The sequence below is a fragment of the Euprymna scolopes genome, chromosome 37, assembly GCF_053919585.1.
Source record: "Euprymna scolopes isolate OS-2025 chromosome 37, ASM5391958v1, whole genome shotgun sequence".
Lineage (NCBI taxonomy): Eukaryota > Metazoa > Mollusca > Cephalopoda > Sepiida > Sepiolidae > Euprymna > Euprymna scolopes.
Window position 1 is genome coordinate 1,444,937 of NC_136518.1, and position 22,687 is coordinate 1,467,623.

General features: G+C 31.0%; 1 protein-coding gene across 8 annotated transcripts in view; it reads right to left on the bottom strand.

Annotated features, from left to right (window-relative positions):
• The window catches only part of LOC145261031 (uncharacterized), a 233,596-nt gene that overhangs the window by 43,173 nt on the left and 167,736 nt on the right, over nt 1-22,687 (bottom strand). For 6 of the 8 annotated variants that reach the window (XM_080119170.1, XM_080119174.1, XM_080119172.1 and 3 more), the window contains one exon: nt 14,668-14,700. The exons of the other annotated variants lie outside the window; for them this stretch is intronic. In XM_080119170.1, coding sequence (XP_079975296.1) covers nt 14,668-14,700 — 33 coding nt within the window. The remainder of the gene's footprint in view (nt 1-14,667; nt 14,701-22,687) is intronic. 8 annotated transcript variants of the gene reach the window in all.

The following is a 22,687-nucleotide window of genomic DNA, read 5'->3' on the forward strand; positions in this document are numbered from 1 at the left end:
AATCCTCATCTCAAAATCCATAAACATATTTCAAAGATGTTCTCATATTGCAGATGTGGATGTAGAGAATGGTTATCTCTTGCAAGTTTAGTGTGGAATCTGTTTATCAGCAGATGCCACCTGATCACTTCAGAGTATTAGAGGCGATCTACATTCAAACGTAACAATCGCGGACAGAAAGAGAATTTTATTTCCTGTTAATTTAAGGTTGATTTTAATGTATTTATTAAATCTATGTTTGACGTAACTTAAAGCACACATCACGTATATATAGATGCATATATTTCATAAAATAATCTTAAATTGAATATTTTTAGAGGAAAACAAGAACATGGCAGAATCCATAGATACTTGCCCAAAATTATTTAAACGTTATAAGTTTTCTGCATTATTTCCCATGAATTTTTTTCAAACTTAAAAAATTATTTTGAACAATAATGAGAAAAAGTTATATCGAGTTTAATAGTACATAAGAAATGGAGGGAAATTGCCTCTTGAATAAATGAACAAATTATGAGAAATACTATAACTAGAGTCGATATTATTTTTTTGTTGTTAAAGATAGAAATTCCTTGTAATTCAAAGTTGTCGTAATCTACATAAAAAATTTTTTTTTTCTTTTTAAGTGTAAAATTTTCAGTACAACTACACTATAATAGCAACATTTGGAAAACAAAAAATCGATTAAGAAGAAAAAAGAGAAAAGGTATCTGACTTTTTGTGTCAATTTTAACTGAAAGCAACAATATCTACTTAATTGTCATGTCAGAAGAATTTAAATATTGTCGCATTATTAGAAAAAACAAGTTTTCGGTTGTTATAAAAAAAAATCATTCAACATATTTCTTTGGGGAGACACATGACATAATAACAAGAGAAGTAACTCTTGTAAGCTAAAAACAAGGGGCGTAACTCACACTTATGATTGTTAATACACAAAAAAAAATTGGAAATAGTTACACGTATTTACCTCCCTTTGGAATTCTCCTGGAGGGGGGGGGGTATAAACAAACATTTTATTTTCGCTTTTTTTTTTTATTTTTTTTTTTTTGAAAAAATGTTTTCATTAATTTTTCTACTTTATCGTTTTTCATAATTTTTGGAGACACTCATTACTGTAACATGACAATTAAATAGATGCCATTGGTTTGCCTTGAAATTCAATATGAAAAATTTCGAATTTGACTATTATAATGTACCTACTATGCCTCCCCACGGGACAGAGTTAGACACCAGGGTCCTTTTTTTAACTTGGAGAAAAGGTACAAAAATAAAAATTGTCTCAGTCGTGAAGGATTTCTCCTCCACCGAAAGAGAACAAGAAATGGAAGTGCAGCACTGCAGCATCTGAGGAACAGATACTACACTTTGATCTTGACCAAAAGGCCATTGACTATTATAATGTACTTACACAAGTTTCACAAGTAGCAGTAAACAGAGTTATCTCCCTTAGCATTTTCGTTGATTTGTCTATCGGCCATTTTTTTCAGCCTTTCATGTGTATTATTAAACTATTTATAACTTATTGTTTAATGTTATTAAAAAAACTTTTTCCTTTAATTAAAACATGGGTTTATTTTTAATGTCATTCAATATGGGCTCATCTAGTGAAAAAAACAAAGACACATGCACAGAATTGACACATCTTTCATATTTTGATTATTCCAACAACTATCCTCGTCTTCACGATATTTTCACGTTTCGTTCAGCGTAACTTCTGATCATCTTCAAGTGCATCGTTTAAAACTTGGAAACCTTCTAGCAAAAATTTGAAACTGAACCATTTATTGAACTCATAAAAAGGTAGATTGTTCTTATTCTATCAGCTGAAACCAGATTGAAGCATTCATTTTTATCATTCTTAATTATTATTGCTGTTGTAAGGATTGAATCAACACTTAACCATGAGGACAACTTGCACACGAATTTCATTCCATTTTCATGCACAACGCTACTACTTGTATCATAGAATTATCTTCTTGAGCAGTTCAGCTTCGAAAATCTGTACATATGCTTGAATTTGACTGGAAGGTTCCTAAGTTTGAAAAAAAAAAAAAAAAAAGAAAAGAAAAATGCACCTGAAGAAACTGAGGTTAAAAATCAACTCAAATGTGAAAATCACAACCAAGATAGTTATCTGAATAATGCAAATCATCAATCGTGGTTTAAAAAATTCTAAAACATTTATGCAACAATTATATTTATAAAAAATAATTCATACAAGAAAAATTTGTTTAGGAAAAGAAAAACGAAAAAATAAAAATCTAAGGAAAAAAAAAATGAAAGAGACCAATTCTGATTGAAAATGTGTAAGATGTTTTTTGTTGCTTTTTTTTTCCTTGTAACAAATTTGGGACTAATAAATGAAAGTCAATTTAGATATTCAAAGAGAAAGAATTTGCAGAAAAAAAAAAAATTAAAATAGTTTATCAGATTGCCATAAAATAGTTTTAATTTTGATAGAAGTTGAAAAAAATTTTTTTTTTTAGAAACAAAATTGTGATTAACTTTAAATTATGAGAAATTTAGAGAAAATAAAAGCAAAAAAGAACCAATTTTTGGCTTGTATACTCAGTCACGCACTCTTAGTTAGAATGACATAACATTATGAGTTTCAATGTGTTTGTGGGCAGATATATCTATGATTACACAAACTATTCACAATAATTTGACATTTAGATACACAAGTCATTAAAAGTATATAGATCACAAAAACAAAACAAAATGTTAAACCGGAAAGTGTGTAGTGTTGCCAGAGTTTAAACAAAATGGCAACCTTTGTCATGTGATTATGCAATTGAATGTGACACCAACAAAAAAAAAAAAAAAAAAAAAATGCCACGCATGGAATTGTTAATAAAATTCACCATCTTTTTGACAATCCAACAATAACATTTGGTATATACGACTTATCCAACAGGTTTCAGTCATGAATGCCGTGGTTAAATTATTAATTGTTAATAATTCTGTAACTTCAACTAATAAATTGTTTGGGGTTAAATTCGACACACTGCAGTCAAAAAATCTGAATGGGTTTAATCTATGAAGAGCAAGTTTTATATTCAAACCAGCAGTACCCCATTTGCATATGATCAATGAAAATTTGCATTAGTTTGCACAATCATTGAAGACAAAATCAACTGAATGTCGCCATTTTGTTGTTTTTTTTTTAATGATTCTGCTGTTGAACCCGACAACATGCACAGGCACTATGTGGGAGTTTTTTTTTTTAGGCAAGTAATTTTCAGATTACAATTTTCTTTACAAATGGCTAACAGTGTTTGTTATACTGACATTCAATGATATGCTTCAAACATGTACCTTTGTGATGGCCAATACTGAGCACTACCTAGCGACTGTTGAAAAGTTTTGGGAGCCTCGGGCAGAGGAAGATGTGGACAGATGAAAAATGTGTGGCAAGTGTTTTTACCAAAATGAGCAACTCCTCACACTCAGAAAAAAAAAAAAGGAGGGGGGGGGGAGCATTCATTACCGTACTGAAGCAACACTCACCCTATTTAAGTTTCATGGACGAAATTCAAACGATCTCCAGTCATATTCATTACTGAAACTTGGTGGACGTGTCAGAAAAAAGACTAAAGTTTATTTGTACAAAATAAGGTGAGATTTGCAGAAGGGGTTATGAATTTTATTAATGCTTCCATGCATTTAAAACAAAATTTTGTTGATTGGTTGGGGGGAGGGGTCACATGTAAATAAAATTTAAAATAAAAATATTTTTTTTTACTTAGTCATCGAAATGCACCACAAATATAATTATTGAAGTACACAAGACAAAAATTTGAAGTTCTTCATTGTAAAGAGATACATAAAAGTTCAGTTATGCAGCCAAATGATTTTTAAGTGAGATAACCTCCTCCCTCCCCCGTTTATATGCACACTGACAACAAATGTATTCATTCTTATAGGGAGAGAGCAAAAGAGATTATCATGTACTTGGGTAATTGACAGCACGGGACAATAAAACAAGGAAAGGTCAATTCAAATTTGTGTTACAATCAATAAAAAAAAGAAGATGGCGTCCAGTGAATTTATCTACAACAATTCATCCACTCAAGCAATGAAACTTATATTTTCAGAACTTTTTTTTTTTGATGTTTAAAAATATTTTAACAAAACTGCTTTAAAAGTTAATGAGCAACGATTATCATTGAATCCAACAATGACAAAAAAAAGCAAAAAAAAAAAAAAAAAGCTACAAACAAAATATAAACACAGTTTTTTTTAACATATTATTCGGATTCCTATTCTCATCTTGGTTGTTATTTTCACAACACTTCGGCAAATGTAAGCTCCAACTTTCTTCAGATGCATCTTTTCAAGTTCTGGAATTTTTATATTGAACCGTTATCTCCACAGAAATTCAAGCTGAACCTTTTTATTTAATCCACGGGGAAGATTATCATTGTTCCATCAAGCATTACAGGATAGAAGTGTTAAGTAATTTCTAATTTTTATTCTTAGTATCATTAGTCAGTCTGAAATTTCATGTAGGTTTCTGTTTGAAATCAAGTTAGCTAGATTAAAAAAAACAAAAAAAAACTCAAGAGAATTGGAAGTTACGTTGGCTGAAACGTGAAAATGATATCCAAGACGAGAATAGAATCCTCATCTCCAAAATTTTTAAACAATTTTTTTTTTTTTACTGTGTTTTTTTCTCCATTTTTGTGGGGAAGGGGGTACATATTTTTTTATAAATTAAGAAAAAAATTCTAACTAAAACAACAAAAGTCTGTAGATGAATTGTTTTTGCAGATCAATCAATCTAGAACCAATAAAAAAACTTTTTACCAATATTATTTTATAATTAGATGAATTATTTTATAATTAGATGATTAATAATGGTTAATTATAGAGAGATGAGAAGGAAAATGTACTGCCCACAAGTGACACTCTAAATGAACCAACACTAAAATCAGGTGGCACTGTCAGGATTTAAAAGGTGCGGATTTTTGTGGCATATTGTACGGACGGACACACGACTTGGTAAAGGAAAACGAACAAACAAACAAAAACATGAAAAAAGGGCAAATGGAGTGGGGATGGGTTTGTGGGGAGAAGAATGGAGAGAATGTCCAATGTTAATTTTACACAAACTCTACAAAGAATTTCAGAATCACAGAAAGAAACTATGAAGATTCAATCTAAAAGGTGGAATGTTATCTTTTTTTTTTTTTTAAACATTCAAGAGCAGACATGGCTCATTGATTTTTTTGTTTTTTTTTAAACATACTTTTAAATAAAATTAAAATATTTTTGAAAATATTTTTTTTTTATTTTAATGAAAAAATAAAATCATTTTACTCCACAACAAAGTTTGGACAATTGAAAAAAAAAAAAGAAAGACAAATCAACTATTTCTGTAGAACTCCTTATGGAAATTAACAACCACAAAAACGCTTTTTCATATGAAATACAAAAAATGATCAGCATGAAATTCTACAAAATAGCCTTAACCTATCATAAAGGATTATATACAACAAATTGTATTTATCCGGTGTCGTTTGGGTGAAACTCTTAAAAATAATTCAAAGTTTGCAAACTTTATTTCAGTTTCCCGTTTTGTTTTCAAAAAATATTTGATTAATAGTGATTCCAATTATTTACAATTCAATGTGTAAATATGTGAGAAACACACATAATTGTTTAATAATTTCCTTAATATTTTTACATGTGAAGCCGATTTACAAAACTAATACAACCTATTATGCTGAAGATGGCATTGGCAAAAAAGAAAAAGTTAACACTTTTTTGTAGAGCCGAAACATTAAAAATGGCCGATCTTCTTGCATATCTATTAGAAGCAGTATTTTAGTTTTCTTGGGGTCTTGTTAATTTCTCTAAAGTGTTTATGTGATTGTTAATTTTCACCACGGTGCAAACCACGGAATTAGTTGACCATTCTTGGGTCCTATACTGTTTCATTACAAAGAAAAAAAAAATGTCAGGCATACAATATAAAAGTGCAGATGTCTATAAAAAAAAATAACAAAAAAAAAAAAAAAAAAAAAAACGATCGAACAGAATCAAATATTGTATTTGATTTCACATGCAGCAGTTAACGCCGATAAAAACTGTAGAAGTTTGAAAAAGAAATAATCAAACATTGTACATGGGAAACTTTTTAACGTGTAACTGTTTGCGTCATATGAATGTCACACGTGAAAAGAACCGTGTCACACTGTAACATCAAATGCCAACTATGCGCTGGAGATTATTGTGACGGCATCAACATATGCAATACATTAGCTGTCATTAATCAAATGAAGATTTATATTATAAAGGGACCACTGGGGTTAAGGGCTGGGAGAGAAAAGAATGAATGTCCAATGATTCTATCATAGAAAAGTAATGGCTTCACTGCCTCTTCTCCCCCCTTCTGCAAATGGGCAACAAAGAATTGTCACTTTTGGAAACAGGGAAAGAAGAAAAAGGGGAGAAGTAAGAGGGAGGGAGAGAAAGAGAGATAGAGAGAATATTAAATATTAGAAAAGTGAAAAATTAAAGGACCAAATATAAATTCGGCACTCCAGTTCTGCTGGCATACGGAAGGGAAATGTTTAACACAACACGATATCTGACAGCATGTTTTCAGAAACGAAAAAACGAAACAGATTTTAAATTTAATTTTGTCTCCAAAAATATTTTAAAAAAATTAACATTATTCAAACTACTATTCTCAGCTTGTATGTTATTCTTGTGTTTCCACCAATGGAATCTCCGATCTTCATCTTTTCGAACTCTGCAAGCAATATGTAACATTGATGTTACAAACAAAAATAAAATCCGAGTCGGCATTTTTCTTTTTTAACAAAAGTCTTCATTACATGTTACTCTCCTTTTTCGATACGACTCAAAAGTCTCTCACCATCGTCCATCTCGCCCGGTATACACTTTTCCTCTCAGATCCCACACCAGTCACAGCCGACCCACTTTGGATATTTACACATCCATTTCCTTTGACAACGACTTTTCTCCTCTCTTGAGCACGTCCTGCATTTTTTTCCCTTTCTCTTACCACACACACATCCTAATTTGCATATGCCTTTTTTGGCTGCTGCTGCTGATCTCTTCGCAGCTGGCCATCCTTTGCTGCTGCTGCTGCTAACTTCCCACCTGCTCATATGTATACTCATATGTATATGGTTACAGATATACAAAATTTCAACCTGAACTCTTTAGGAGAGATCGTTTTCGTCCTGTCAACCATGACATGGTAGAAATGTTTGATAATCAAAGTTTATTTTATTTTTTTAAATGCTTTTCTTAATTATAACCTGTGGTGAGGATTTAGCTTTCAATTTCCAGAAGACTGTTGTCATTCAGAACTAACTGTCATTTAACACGTCTGTTGCGCTATGTGTCCATGGAGGCCAGGCAGAGGTTCCACTGGCCAAAATGTTGTAAAAATACCAAGATAGGAATAGTGGTCTGAATAATGTAAATTATCAATCCTCATAAAAATATATATATATATATATATATATATATATATATATATATATATATATATATAAATACGACACATTTGAATGACGTCAGATGCAGGGTCAGGCTAAACATGTGCTTTTCAGAGGTCAGCAAAGGAGACAATTCTGAAGTTATACTTGGCCAAAATTAATTTAAATATTAACGTAAAATGTCAAATCTATCAAAGCTATTAATAGATCAAAAGTGCTTCTAAAAAAAATAAAAATAAAAAATAAAATGTTCCTTGCATTGAATGAACAAAAATTGCACATATGTCACGTGATAAAACATTCATGGTGTCTAGAGGAAATAGTATACCTACATTCCTAACAACCATATTTTTTTTTTAGTCATCAGTTTTAAGGATTTCAAAACACAACAAACAAAAAAAACATTTTAAATACTATAAAAAAATAATCTCGCCAAAATAGGGAAACATTTATGACGTGGAAATTAAAAAAAAATGTGCGGGAGGGAATTTTATTAAAAATAAAAATTGCCTAATGGCTTTTTCTATTTGATGGTTCTCTTCAGCCGAGGACCATCAGGAATGATAACATAAAAACTAAGACATTGAATGAGGACAGAAGTAGAACTTTGTAAATTGATGATATTAGTGGGGATAAGGTACTATATAAAAAAAATATATGGGATAAGTCCCTTAATTGATGGATTGAAGTCACGAAAAATCTACAAAACATATTACAACTAATGTTGTGTATATCAACTTAGTCGATAATGTTAATGACAATCACCTCAAAAGTACCGAGATGAAGATTCGAGCTAGCACTATGTAAAAGAGACAATAAAACAGAATAACTCATTTGTTGGAACGGGTTTTATACGAAGCAAGTAGTTACCATGGTAGATTTATGTATTTGTAAAATCCACATGTCCTCAAAACCTTGTGCATGCAAATAGCACAAGGAAGGTGTTGGGATATTTTTATTTCTAGCCTTTGGGTAGTCTTTCCTATGTTATCAGCTTCACACTGACAATTGTATGAATCACAGAATTCTTTTGAATAATGGGCAAAACATTCATTCGGCAAGAAGATAGTTTAAGTTCCTCTCAGCATGATCAACGGAGAACACCAAGCATAATCGCATCGACACATTAGTTCTCATTAGAATACCAAAATTAAGCAACATGGAGCCTGATCAATACCAGATGGGTGACCATTTGCGAATGCTAGGTGCTATATGTCATCTTTCTATGATTGGGATATACCTGCAGCTGGGGACTGCTTATAAATTTGAATATTCCCTGTAAACTTCCTCCTTTGGAGGAAGTTGGCATAGACCCTGCAGGCTGATATCCACATCAAATATTACCAGTTTGTATTTAAAAAAAAAAAAAAAAAATTATACGGTATTCTTTAGAAATATAAAGTCATCAGATAAATTCCCTTCCCCATGAATTTTTTTTATTCCATGACAAGTGCAGAGTTGTGCAAAAAGAAAAAAATTATTTTTTTCCTCCTTCAGCTGAGATCAATTTCAAAGCAAGGAACAAAAGAAAAGGAAAACGTTATTAAAAAGGAAACTAAATATAAATAAAACAGAAGGAAGATTATCGGAATGTTATTTTCGGTTGGAGGTATTGAGAATCGTATTTTTCTCTCTCCCTTGTCTTTTTGTTTTTCAATCTCTTCCACTAACATAATTTCTGGTCCACACAGCAAGCAAATAACAAGAAACACAAAAAAAAGAAAGTGCCAAAGAGAATATAAAAAGGAATCGAGAGAAAAATCATGCTTACGTCAAACGAGAGAAGGTTGTTTTTTTGGTGGGTGGGGACAAAATTCTTGGAAATTAACTTTATATATGAATATATTTTCAGAGTTAAACAAATTTTTTTTTTTTTTTAAATTTGGTGTTTATATTGAGATACAAGTGAAATATTGTTCAAAATAACAGGAAAACATGGATAAACTAACTCATCAGTTGAAAATATTAATGTAAAAAAATTATCAGGGCTCTATAGACAAATTTACGTATAGCTGACTGTTGACAACTAAATATATTCATTTATTAGCCAAATAGAAAAATCACTAACCAAACCAACACGATTTTGTGAATATGTAATTCTAAATATACAACAAATTTTATGTTGATACTTGAACGTATAAGCATTCTAATTTCTGCAAACGTTTTTTTAAACAGCCTTCACTAAAAAAAAAAAAGAAAAAAAAAGAGTATATTTTTCTATTACACTTTTATTGTTTAAATAATTTAACTGTTTGTTTTATAGAAAAAAAATTGAAAAGATATTTTTCAATCACTAGTGAGCTTTGAGAGATCATCGGTGAAAGAAATACAATCGCCAAAAGATAAGCGTTTCATTATTTCTAGTCACTACTTTGAAAAATCACTCGCAATGTAGAACCCTGCATATATATAACCTAAGTAGTTTCAGGTTTGTATTACTGTACACAGATTCGAAAAAGTTGTCAAAAAACAAATATATAACAAATAAATGTTATCAAAGGCAAGATAAGTTACTTTTCTACCTAACTGGATATATTTTTTGTGTTTTTATTCAATGTAACATGTTTATTCAGCTCGAAAAACATACAGTGTTTACCGATGTATTGGAAAATTCAAAATGGCGCCCGACTCTCTCTTTAACACGGTAAGTTGAGGAAAAGGTATTATAAATAATAAACTAGACAAAATACTGTTAGAAATTCGCTCAATATATGTTACCGTGACATAAGTTGACATATATTCGGTGTTTTTTTAATAGTATTTTGTCTAGTTTATTATTTATAATACCTTTTCCCAAACTTACCATGTTAAAGAGAGTGTCGGACGCCATTTTGAATTTTCCAATACATCGGTAAACACAGCATGTTTTTCGAGCTGAATAAACATGTTACATTGAATAAAAACAAAAAAAATGTATCCAGTTTGGTAGAAAAGTAACTTATCTTGCCTTTGATAACATTTATTTGTTATATATTTGTTTTTTGACAACTTTTTCGAATCTATGTGTACAGTAATACAAACCCGTAGTTTCTGTTTATACCAAGTTGTGACTACGTTCTTAACAAGCAGTCCAAGAGGGTCTGCATCAATCAAGAGCATGTGATGAACTTGCATCTGTCGTTCTGTGACGAGGATGTACATCATAAATATTTTTCTGTATATTTTTAAATAAGTGTAATTCTAATTTTATGATGATACTTGAACGTATAAACATTCGAAATTCTTCAGATATTTTTTTAAACAGCCTTAAAAAAAAAGTATATTGTTCTGTTAAACTTTTATTATTTAACTTTGTTCATTTTATTAAAAAAAAAAAGTATATTGTTCTGTTAAACTTTTATTATTTAACTTTGTTCATTTTATTAAAAAAAAAGTATATTGTTCTGTTAAACTTTTATTATTTAACTTTGTTCATTTTATTAAAAAAAAGTATATTGTTCTGTTAAACTTTTATTATTTAACTTTGTTCATTTTATTAAAAAAAAAAAGTATATTGTTCTATTAAACTTTTATTGTTTAAATAATTTAACTTTGTTCATTTTATTAAAAAACAAAAAAAATTGAAAAGATATTTTTCACTCAGTAGTGAGCTTTGGAAGATTGTCAGTGAAAGAAATACAATCGCCAAAAGATAGGCGTTTCATTATTTCTAGTCACCATTTTGAAAAATCACTCGCAATGTAGAACCCTGATTATGGAAAATCATCAATTAGAATCTTAGTAATAAAAAAAAATTTCTTACTCGTATTTACGGGTATACATTGGTGTGATGCTGTTATGCATATTCAAGCAAGTGTTTCTGAATTTTTGAGATGAGGATTGATCATTTGGATTCTTCAGACTACTGTTCTCATCTTGAATGTTTTACAGGTTTCGGTTGATGTAACCTCCAACCTTCTTCAGATGTATCTTGTCAAACTCAAGAATCTTTCTTTTAAACTCTGGAATCTGCACAGAATTTTGAACGGAATCCTTTATTTAATCCACAGGAGTAGCATGCTCTCGTTCCATCAGCCATGGCTGAGTAGAAGAAATCATCAGTAATTTGCAATTGCATTTTTGGGTCACCCGCACGGAGAATTGAACCTTCAATCTTTAAGAATGTAACTTTTACAACTGGATTTCACCAAGTACTCTATCCACTGCACCACGGTCCTTGTGCAAATAACACTCAAGATAAGAATAGTAGTAAGAAGAATCCAAATGATATGATTATCAAGTGTGTTGTACAAGATTATCTCCCTTCTAAAATGAAGACGTCATGCAGGCTTGTCATTTTTTTTTTTTTTTACATTTGGAATTTGTTGACTCTAAACAATCATTTTATTTTTTACTAAAGTTCTACGATAATTTTCCATAATTTTTAGTGTACACAAATACTTTCAATTGATAAGTATATCCATAAGTTTTAATAGTTTATTTTTAACTGCCATATTTCACTTGTATTCCTGTATAAATAGAACCACCAAGAAAAAAAAAAAAAAAAAAATTTTTTTTTTTTTAAACGTCTCAAGACCAAAGCGCCAATTCAGCCGCCTGTGATGGCCTCGTAAAATCTGCATAAAAAATAATTATTATGCTTCTTGTGCATTTGCTGAAAACACCAGGTATTCACAACAGCATTGTATAGCGATTTCAATCAAAAAGAAAGGAAACTCTGAAATAGCACCAATTTTTCTTCGCTTATCCCAGCACTGCTCTCAGTCGTTCTGAACGTTACCTTGCCACTGGGTTCAAGTGATGACAGTCTAGGAGAGGTGTAAGTTGGTGATTATGCAACCCTTGCTTTTATTAAAAACTCCCCCTGAAGGCACCATTACAGGGGTTATCGTCTTTTTATAAACTAAAACAAGGCCACATAAAAGACTATAAAAAAAAAAAAAGGCTTTGGTCTTGATAAGATTAAAAAAGTTGGGTTTTTTTTTTAACCTATCTCATGATGTATCCAAACATGGGACATTTTTTATTTTTAATGAGAACGCAGAAATTTGGGCCATGTTTTTTTTCTCTCTGTTTCTGCATGCAGTGCCCCTATTGCATCACAGTTGGTTGCATTGCAGTTTGTTTTTTTTTTCTCATGCTTGCTATTTCGTACAAGGTGGATTATCAGAAACTAGTTTTATTTACCAAGTTATGTGAAGAGAGAGAAAGGAGAGAGAAAGAAGAAAACAACATGGAAGGGAGAGAGAGAGAGAGAGAGAGAGAGAGAGAGTCAAGAAACATTCAGGTGTTTCGTCCCTTCAGACGGTTTTGTTTTATTTTTTCAGACTTTCTTAAAAAAAAAAAACACACGACCATGGAAATAAACAAACCAAATCAAAAATCAAAAAAACAAACAAAAAATACCATATATATGAAAAACATTCCCACTTTTTGGCATGGGTCGTTTTTAGTTAGAATATCCTAAAATCTCTACGAATTTTAAAAAACATTTTTTAAAATAAATTTTCATTATACTATAGATAAAAAAAAGTATGATAGTATTACAAGTTTCATTCCTGTTGTCTGCCTCTGTATTCAACTAAAGCAGTAGGGGTGGGAATGACAGTGGCTCAGTGGTTAGCGGTATGGACCGATAACCTGGGTGTGCCAAATTCGAACCAAGTTCGTTCCACAGAAATACTCTTACTTAGGGATGTTGGCAACCTTCATATGGTCCCTCCTGTAAGTACTCAGTTTCTTTCTAGAAAGAATTACATAACTAGAAAGATATCAGAGGAAACCAATGTTAACAATGGAATCATCCAATTCATTCAAAGTGAATGATAATGAATGATGACCACCAACAAAAACAGTACAAGGTGGTCACCATTTTCACGTTCAGTGGCTTCATGAATTTCATTTTATTAACTTCTTTAATTATCGGATATTGTTTTATCCGCACAGCATTAACTGGGAGTATTTATTTTTATTATACTTTCTCTACTATCACTATTTTCATCTAAGGTGCTCAACTGAGCTCCTATCTTTGGTTCATCCTTATAAGACATTCACAGCAAGAACTTGTCAACGGCAAGGAACTTCTTTCTTCCTCTGTGTGCTTAACATAAAACAGCATTTTCATGACCAAATTTTCTTTCTAAGAGCTTCCAATCTGTAGAAAACATTACTACAAGGCTGATTCTGTGCAGATTACAACAGGGTCACTTTCAAATTCAATATCTGCAAATGTTTGTCATAAATAAACAAATTTTTTTTTTCCCGTTCATTTTCTTAGTAGAAAAAAAAAATTAAATTTTGTTAATTGCATTCATCATTTTCAATCCTCTCATGATATTCTTCATCATTCAACTAGTAATCAATTCAAATTAGCCATAATACTCAAGTGGCTTTTGACCTTAAGCAGCGATTGATTTGTACCCCCCCCCCAAAAAAAAGAAAGAAAAACAAATATCGGTGTTTATCCATTTCTTTTTTTCCCCCCCTTTTATTCAGCCCGTATTCCATCATATCATCTGATCTTGCTAGCGCTGCGAGTCTTCCGGACTTGAAGAAGATGGACAACCCCAAACAACATCTCACACCCATTCTCCACAAGGCTGATATGAGTCAACAAGTAATTTTGTATGCACTCGAGCCAGATTATCTTTGTTCTTCTACACACCATATCGCACGTTATTCGGTCGATGCAGGAGGTGCCGCACTATACATCGCCAAATCACTGTCAACACTGAGCATGTAAGGCACCCAAAATCCCACCAATACCAAGCTTGTGATAGAGCATGGCTGAAGGGCTTCTCTCTTCTAGTTTGCTGCCCACATTCACCCGATCATGGCATGGCCATTATGTTGAAACTGTTGCAGATCAGAAGCATTCCAGTCTCACAAAATTGATTTATATATGACGTGCAATGCTTTAATCAAACTATAAACTAATCCTGCCTTAACAAAAATATTTGATTTTCTAGTCAGATTCTTATGTTTTAAGGACTTGCATGAAAAATTGGATCAGTAATTAAATAATATGGGACATTTTTTTAAATTTCTACATGGTCGTGTGATTTAAAAAGAAGAGTCCTTTTTTTTTTTTTTTGTGTGTGTGTGTGTGTGTGTGTGTGTGAACAGTATGTGCAGATATGTTTATATAGTGTGTTTTGTGGTGCTGTGTGTGTGTGTGTCGATGCATGTATGTATGTATGTGTATACCTCCAGCTAATGTAATGACACAAAATTGATATACACTTACATTGAGATGTCCACCGAGTCTAAAGTCACCAGTCTACAAAGATTCATCAAAGCAGAAATGCTAACTATCAGATATCAAGATAATTACGATAATTTCATGAGATTTAAGATTCGAGATTAGTAAAAAAAAAAATAAAATAAATAAATAAAATTAAAAAAAAATAAAATAATAAAATAAAGTTATACTCAAGACTACTGGTTAACAGAAAAATAAAATTTAAATCAAATTTCATTGATTTTTATATTTAGATAAATACTGGTTAAGTAGACAATTTTAAAATTAAAAATAACCAATAAAAGCAAGGAGGGGGAGTATTTTTAGTAAACAGTCCACTAACAAGATCTTGCAATTATCCGAGGAGCGTTGTTAGAGTTTAATTAGAACTGAACAAAATAAAACTTAAATTCTTACGACGATGCCCATAAAAGGTTGAAAAAATGTCCTTTTCAAATTATTCCAACTAATATTTCTCATAAATTGTTCTGTATATCTGCTACTTCAAACTTAAGCAACTGTCTATGGCTACACTTCAAAGAACATTAGTCTTAAATACTTCTTGATTCTCTTTCTGATCTGAGGAAAAAAAATGTGGCTTATTACCTTTAGCACGTCGAAAACCAAGCTTCTCTCCTTTCACCAGCAATACTCTGATCCTTGTTTTTGCCCCAACTGAAATAAATGGCTGCCCCCCCCCCTCTATTTTGATAAGTTCATAGGATTGATTTTCGCTCCAGATCTAAAATGGAAGGCTTATATCAAATCTGTTGTTAAAGTCACCAGAAAAAGGGTTGAGTCTTCACCAGAAGAGTTTTTGCTGTGAATGTTTTACAAGGAACCAACCACAGATTGTAGTTCAGCGAAGTACTTTACATGGAAATAATAGAACAGAAAAAAACTAGCAAAATCTCTTCTGAGAAAGAGATCATCCTTCTATTACTTTGCACTTTCTCAAGAGAACGGCACCTCCGTAGTTGTGGTGGCAGTACTCTGTCTTAGGTCATGTCAGACTCCAGGGTTGCCATATTTCGCATCAAAATCAGATCAACAGTCTCAGACATTCTGTGCTGTAGTGGCCTTGTTCTGTTGGCCGAGATATAGTCCTGTGCAGTTCTAAGAGGTCCACCCTCACATGCTTTGCATTCTTGTCCTTTGAGAAATGGTTCGTTTATTGCTAATCACCTGAGACACCCACACCAAGGAATGCTGACGGGATGGCCAAAATGCTCTCCCTCTAAGATGCTGGCTTTTCAAATACCAATTTTCTGAGTCTAATGTCTGTGGGAGAGAAATAATTAAAATCCATAGAAGTCCCCAACACTGCACCTGAAAAGGGTCAACCGAAACGTTATGAATGACAAATCAAGATGAAAATATTAGTTTGAATAATCTAAAAAAATATCAAAGATTCCCAAGTTTGACCATAAGGTTCAGATTCCCAAATTTGAAAAGATGCAACTGACAATCAGGTTCCATCGTCCGAAACATGAAACTAACAACCAAGATGAAAACAGTTTTTCAAATAATCCAAAATTATCAACTTAGTAATTCTGACTACGGTTGTTGACGAGAAATGTAAAGCACCCCTAAAATTTTTAAACAGAAAAGGGATGGGGGGTATTAATTGTAATTTTAAAGATGTTTTTCTCATAATCGGCACAAATAAAAGCATACCGTTAATGTCTGTCAGCTTTGGAATCCAACAATATTCTGTTGCAATAGAAAACTGCAATATTTATAGACTTGCGATGAGATGTACCATTTAATCTGCTTGATATCTTTTACCGACGTCGTAAAGATTTGAGAGAATTTTGTTATTTTGTTCAAAATTGTATATTACTCCTCCATCAAATATTAATGAAAAAGATCTTCAGTGACTTTTTTTGTTTACGAAAAATCAACACCCAGCTTTTATTTGTTATTTCTAGAAATGAATATTTAAATAGTAAAACATGGAAACTTTAGACAAATTGTTAACAAAAACGGAATAAGAAAAAAATTAAAACTGAGAAAAATTAAGTCAGGGCTTCTTTATTTATTTTTTTTGTTTTTGGTCATTGAAAATTTCAAATAAAAATCAAACATTAATTTCCACAATCTTTATTTTTAGATTTTTTTGTTTTGTTTCAAGAACGCTTTCATTATCAAGTAAAAAATTTACGTATTAAATCAACACTAATTTGGACGGCTAAAAGGGGAACAAGAGATTTAATTTTTTTCTCAATATTAAAAAAAAAAACAAAAAAAAAAAAAAAACAATTTTCTCTGATTATCTTCAATAATATACTGCGAACAAATAAAAAAAAAAAATACAGTGGAAATCTTTTCATAAATTTCAAATCCATGTACAAAAATATTTTTTATATCAGAAGAAAAAAAAAAAAAGAAAAAAAGCAATGAATTCATTCATAAACAATAGCATAAAAGAAAAAAAGAAAACGGAAAAAAGAAGCCAAGTCATGTCTGTTCTTAAATTTTTTTCTGACAAAGAATATAGAATAGATGTAAAAAAAAAAAAAAAAAAGTGAATGAAAGTGGGGAGAAGGAGGAAGGAGAGGGGGGTGATAAAAAAATGATTTCATCTTAATTTAATACAAGCGATGAAGTCATAATATTTAATTTTTATTTGTTTGTAGATTTTTATATTAAGGTAGATAACTCCTATAATATTCTGCATTTTTTAATTTTTGCTGATTTTATTTTAGGTGATTATTTAAAAATGTTTCATATTGGCAGTCGTTTGGACTATACTAAATATAAAAAAATAAGTTGTAGCTAAATAGGTGATTGTGTTGCCAATAACACAATAACATGGTTCAACAGTGACAAATAAAAAGTAACGTTGGATTCATGTTGATGAAATGCTTTATCAAAAAGATGAAGGATTTTCAAATAGAAAATTTGTTGTCTGCATTTAAACCAAGAAATTTTGCGTTGATACCGTGTGTGTGTGTGTGTGTGCGTGTGTGTGTGTGTGTGTGCGTGCGTGTGTGTGTAATTTCACAAAATACTCAAAGCTTCATCAGACTCTACAGTTTTTTTTTTTACATTAGGTCAACCTTCACAATTTTCTTTAAAATGATGACTTTTAAAGGTTTTCGACTATGCTAAATAAGCAAATCGCATTTAAATTTAGCAGACACAAGTAGTTTTCGAGATAAATCCAATGTAAAAGCTATTATAATTCTTGAGAGCTATTTTTTTTTCACAACCAAAGAATTAGTAATGCGCATATGCCTGTAAAACAAAACAATTACGACTTTAATTTCCTTGAGCAATTTCATGTTAAGAACTACTTTCTAAATAGATACCCCCAACCTCCCCATGTTAAGAACGACTTTCAAATGTGAATGTCGAGTTGGACTTAATGTACAAATTTATCTAGATTTGTTTATCACGCACAAACATTGCAGCCAGTGAAATACAATGTATAATACCAGGCTTTATATCTTGAAAAGTGCTCGTCTCTGCAAAATTTAAATGAGATTTTCTTAATCAGCATAGTCAAAAACTTTTAAAAGTCATCATTTAAAAATAAAATTGTGGAGGGGGACCGAATGTAAAAATTTACCAATAATACATTGGATCTTATATTTGTATTACTAAGTTTCCTTCTCATTTATTGACCTATCTACTAACAAACATACTTAAGTCTTTTATTTATTATGCATCTTTATTCTTGTATAATTTCATATGCTGACTAACATATAGACTAGTGCTTGAAGAGTAATGTTTTAATAGTATTTTATTTATAATTTTTAATACCTACAGACACTAGTGGTTCATCCTTCCAAAATAATCAGTGCAGGAAGTTATGATTGTCCTTGGTTGTAGGATTCGAACCCAGCAACAAGGAACAAACCATATGGTTATCACAAATCACAACGAAATAAGGCATAAATGTTTACAAGAATGGTCTAAAGTGACCAAGGGACTAAATGTTGTGATCTCGCACACAGTCCAAAATGGCCGACTTTTCATTTCAACAGACAGTTCATGAAAATCTAGAGATCAAGCGAGTAAAGTATGATAATCTTTCACGCATATATCTATATGTGTGTGTGTGTGTGTGTCGCCACATGTATATTTTGGTGCTAGTGAAATAGTAATAGGATTGTGTTCACACTTTGTTATTGGGGAAGTGATATTTTCCACTGCAGAGCCATAAATTGAACAGCTGTCCTGTTTTTAAATTTTTGAAACAGTTACATGGTAAACAGCTGATGATACACATCTATTTTACAATTTAAGTTTCCTTGCTTATTTTTCATTGTTATTTAGTTGAATCCTCTTTTTATGGTTGTGAATTTTCCAGCAATAAGTCAGCGATCTTTTGAACTTGGTATTTCTTAAACTGCATTTTTTTTACAAAATTAAATGTTCAAAAGCTTGAAGATTGTAACGTTGGGTATGGGGCAGCCAAACTAGCTGCCAACATTGCCTTGCTTTTTATTGAAACCAACAGAGAGCTCTTTTTAGTATCCTCGCTGTTCCCTTAAGTGCAATTGTCTGGATCTCTTTTGTACTTGATTCACCAGGAAGATTAGTTAGGTAGGACTTCAGGTTCTTCTTCATAAGCTCTGTGGCACCTATAATAACTGGTATGATTGATATCTCTCTAAGTCTCCAGTTTCTTTTCATATCGTACATGAGACCTTGATATTTGGTCTGTTTCTCTCTTTCAGCTCTGTTCAGACCTCCATCATTAGGTCAGATATGTGCATGTGTATGCGGTCACTTAAGGATTGTATTAAGTTTTCCTAGTTAAAAAAGAGTGGTTAAACCTGTAGCAAGATTAAAAACAATATTTTTAAAGAGCAGACAAAACTTCCTTAGGTTTACAACCAGCAAGCATATGTATATATATGGCAACGAATATGTGTTTGTGTCTCTATGTATGGTTGTGTGCGTGTGTGGAGACAGAAATGCGGTCTGATAGCAACTTGTACTGGATGGCTTCTATGCTGTTGTACAGGCCAAAAATGTTTTGTGGCATATGTGTAAAAATGTAAGCCAGATCTGTTCCTGGAACAAAAGTATATGGTCAGGAGCCTTTTTAAAGGTGACAATTTTGGAACACAAAGTGGTTGTGCAAGTCAATGATTGTATCAATTTGCAAATTCAAACAGGACTACATTATCCATTCTGATCTGCACTAACCAGACACTGGCTGGCGATGACAGAATTTAATATTAATTTAAATTATTGGTTTCCTGTGAAAATACTTAACGAAATAACAGTAGAAATTTAGTTGTTTTTGTAATTTCTCCAGAGTTCTGCAAGGTACTTGAGTCGGTCAGTGGTAGTGGTCTATACAAGCAACGTTTCTTTTAATGCAGATTAAATGTTAAATCAATAAAATTAAAAAAAAAAAAAAAAAAAAAGGGGACATTAAGAAAAAGAAAGAAATAACATTTTTTTCTTTTTGATTATTGAAACTACAACTCTCATTTTTAATGTTATTCTCAAAATGTTTCAGATAATGTAATCTCTGACCTTATTTAAGTCCATCTTGTCCAATTCAAACATCTGTACAGGATTTCGAATGAAACCCTTCATTTAATCCATGGAAGGTAGCTTGCCATTGTTTATGACCAGACTGAAGTCTTAACTAACTCATAAATATATTCTAAGTATTGCCTGAAGATCATCACTTAAAGATAAATTAACACATAGCACTTTTATCCGTTGCACCACGTTTTAGTGGATTCCCAAGTTCTGCAAGATGCATATCACCTGAAACATTGTGAGAATAACAACTAAGATGAGAACAGTAGATCAAATTATCAATTCTCATCTCAAAAATTCTGAAACGTTATGCCTTCCTGTCGATAAAAGGTAAAGGTGTGTGCGTGAATGTATGGGGTGGGTAGAAGAAGCAAAATTGAGAAGCAGGGAATTCCAGAAGTTGAGAGAAGAAATTTTTTCAAGTATTTCACAATATGCCACAGTTTCAAGTTTTAAAAAGAAAAACATCTTCATAGTAAATAAGATGACTGATATATATATATATATATATATATATATTTTTGTCTTAGTATTATCATACTAAAACAAGCATCATAAAACTAAAGAGGAAATGTGGGAAACAATCCGAATAAACAAAAGTTTCTCAAAATGACACAAAGTTTTTTTTTAAACATCAGCAGGGGACAAAATATCAATCTAGATTTGTTTTTATAAATAAATTTTTTTTAAATTTGCTTCTTGTCCAGAAGTTCTTATACAAAAAACAAAAATAAAAAAAAATAAAGAAAACTCTCTATGATGTATGCACCCGTGATGAAATGAAAATCATATGCCAAAAGTCACATAAATTAATAAAGTAGTTTTACTTTTAAATAAAAAAAATAAATCAATTTTTATGGGTAATGTAAAAGTGGCTGTCTTGGCCGCCATGTTGAAAACAATCTTAAAAGAAGGAATCAAAAACAATTAAAACTTGCAAGATTATGTTTTAATGCCTATGAATTCCCATTAATCGCTGAAAAATGATTTTCTTTATGAAAATACAACTACTTGATCAATTTACATTACTTTTGGAATATGATATTGCCATTTCATTACGGGTACATACATTTTAAATTTTTCATATTGGGGAATTCTGTACAAGAAGCAAAGTTTTTTCTCTTGATGACATGAGGTTTTAAATGATAGCACAAGACAAAATGTCAGCCAAGATATTTTTTAAATAAAAAAAATTCTCTGTAGCTGAAGTAAATATGATGACGCAAAAGTGTTATGTTGAAAAGAAATATTTTGGGCCAAACAATGAAAACGAAAATTGTTGCAATCCGAAAATATTCAACATTTGGTTGTAAGCTTTCTTAAAGTAAAATGCATTTGGTTTTAAATTAGCATTAGAAAAAAAACAAACATTTGAGTTTTAATATTAATCAAATTTTTAGCCAACTTTTCATAGTTTCAAATATCTCTCTCTCTCTCTCTATATATATATATATATAGATGTCGTGGAAGTTTCTTTAAAACTATAAAAAAAATTGTCCTTCATTGGAACATTAGTTTGTCAGTAAGTCAATCTCCCATATCGCTGAATACTTTTATTTACATGAACAAACAATAGTACCAATGTTCTTAAAGGGATCATCAATTATTTACTATGAAACACTGTTTCAGAGATTTAAAAACAAAATTATTTTATATATATATATATATATATATATATATATATATAAAATAGTTTGGATTAATTTTCTAAACTGTATATTTTTTAATAATCCTTGCAGGATGAAAAAAATTATAATGATGAATTGGTTGTGCTGTGTATGTATCTTAAGTGAATATAAAAATGCACACTGTTTTAAAGGTATATATTTCTTATAAAATAATCAAAATTGTTATGAATAATAAGCTCAATGAAGATATATTGTTTTCAGAGCAAATATACTGTAAATTTACATTCTAGTCAACACAAAAAGTCAATTCACAACAATGATTTTTTTTGGTAATATATTAAGCGACTTTTTGTATGGCTAAATTAAATATAAAAATTTGATATATATATATATATATATATATATAATAAAAACTTTAAAATCATGATTGTGGATTGACTTTTTTTTTTATTCCCACTACCACAAAAAGTCAGCTCAATCATTATTTTTTTTTAATTTGTAATATATAAGCAATGATTTTGCTCTTAAAGTGATCGTCCAATGGCCTAAAATACAAATCAAAACTAAACAGCAATCAAATGATGATTGTGATTGGTTTGACTTAGAAAATTGGATGCAAATAAATTATAAATTGAAATAGTTTAATCTCGTTGCTGGAAAAAAAAAAAAAAAAAAAAAAACACACAAAAGATGGATATATTCAAGTTAAAACAAGGAAGTGTTCTGTCCCTGTTTTTCTTTTCTCAAAAATAAATCCAAACAGAGCGCATTATGCTCCCCATAATGTATTCTCTCTGTGTGCCCAATTTTATCAAAATCTTACTTGTAATGTTTCTTCGTCGAGACAAACTGATAGAAGTACAGCTAATCTTAGATTGGGAAAGTAG